Genomic DNA, 1,318 nt, shown 5'->3' on the forward strand with positions numbered 1-1,318 from the left:
CAGAGCGGGCGCCTCCTCTCCGCCGGCCAGGCGATGCTGGCCCCCCTCGCCTTCCTCCTGGGGCTGTCGCTCGCCCTCGCCGCCGAGCCCCCCAGCTGCGCCCCGCTCGTCCCGGTCACCTTCGACAATGCCACCATCCCTCGGGTAAGCCCTGCCCGCAGCCGGGGTGACCTCCTCTCCTTTCCTATCAGCATCGCTGGTCGTTGTGGGTGTGGGAAGGGGTTATGAACCCAACTGGCAGCTCAGTGCTTATCTCACTGCTGGTCCCTGCTTATTTTCCTAAAAAAAAATAAAAATGAATCGAGATTGCTGCACAGGAGCGTGGGGAGGGGGTGAAGCGTTGCAGTTCTGCACCCATAATCTCGGGAGCAGTTGCTTTGGGGGGGGCTCCTGCTTCCATCTCCCTGCGCAAACCAGTCTGGGCAGCACCATCCCCAGTGCTTCGCCACTCGATTTTAAGTCATTCGAGGGACAGAGACTTGGGTCACGAACCTCCATCCGCAAAACCCTTCACTGGATAAAGAGCATTTCGTCCCTTGGGGATATTTCATGGGAAGCAAGCAGTGAGAGCTGGGCACGGAGCAGGAGGGGCAGCACTGCAGAAACACGTTGGCCATGCCCAGGGCTGGAGCATCACCTTGTCAGGGAGGGGATGAAACCAAGAGCCCCTCACTTGGCCCAGATCCTGCCCAGGGCGGTCACCTACCAGGGGTGCTCGTGGCCGCAGGACAGCAGGGCACAGCGTCTGCTTTTACTCACAGGGTACCTGTGGGTGAACCCAACATGGGCCCCCCCAACCCTTCCCCGCTCCCCTTCTCTCTGCAGCTCCTGGGACACTGGATCTACATCGCCGGCTCCTCCAAGTACCCTCCTCACCTAGAGGAGCTGAAAGCGCTGAAACATGCGACTTTTTCCATATTTCCTGGCAGCCATGAGGACGAGCTCAATGTCACCGAAATCATGAGAATGTAAGGACAAATATTTGCCCCCTCACCCAGTTACCCCGTCCCCAGGGACATTTCCACCTGCTGATGCCATTCTCTGGGCAGAGACACCCCACAAATCTGGGGCTGGAGAGCAGCTAAGCCAAAGCAATTTCAGCTCTGCAGCCCAGCTCGAGTTCTGAATCCTGCAGGTTTGGTCGGGGCAGTTTGGGGGGGGGTTTGCTCCATCTGACCTCTCTGCCCCGCAGGAACGAGACATGCGTGGTGAGGAACACCAGCCAGATCCACATCTTTTGGCAAAACTCCACCCTGACACACGGTAAAGCCCCGGCCACAGCGCAGGGATGGGATGGGGAGGGGGACAGCCGCAGCCA

The 1,318-nt window shown here is 59.3% G+C and overlaps 1 protein-coding gene across 1 annotated transcript in view; it reads left to right on the forward strand.

Moving 5' to 3' along the window:
* The first annotated feature begins 33 nt into the window (after positions 1-33).
* The window catches only part of LOC104163944 (alpha-1-acid glycoprotein 1-like), a 2,342-nt gene continuing 1,057 nt past the window's right edge, over positions 34-1,318 (forward strand). Inside the window, exons 1-3 of the mRNA XM_009703100.1 lie at positions 34-144; positions 826-968; positions 1,193-1,263. Coding sequence (XP_009701402.1) covers positions 34-144; positions 826-968; positions 1,193-1,263 — 325 coding nt within the window. The remainder of the gene's footprint in view (positions 145-825; positions 969-1,192; positions 1,264-1,318) is intronic.

This window comes from Cariama cristata, unplaced genomic scaffold, assembly GCF_000690535.1.
Source record: "Cariama cristata isolate BGI_N322 unplaced genomic scaffold, ASM69053v1 scaffold26596, whole genome shotgun sequence".
NCBI classification, from domain to species: Eukaryota; Metazoa; Chordata; class Aves; order Cariamiformes; family Cariamidae; genus Cariama; species Cariama cristata.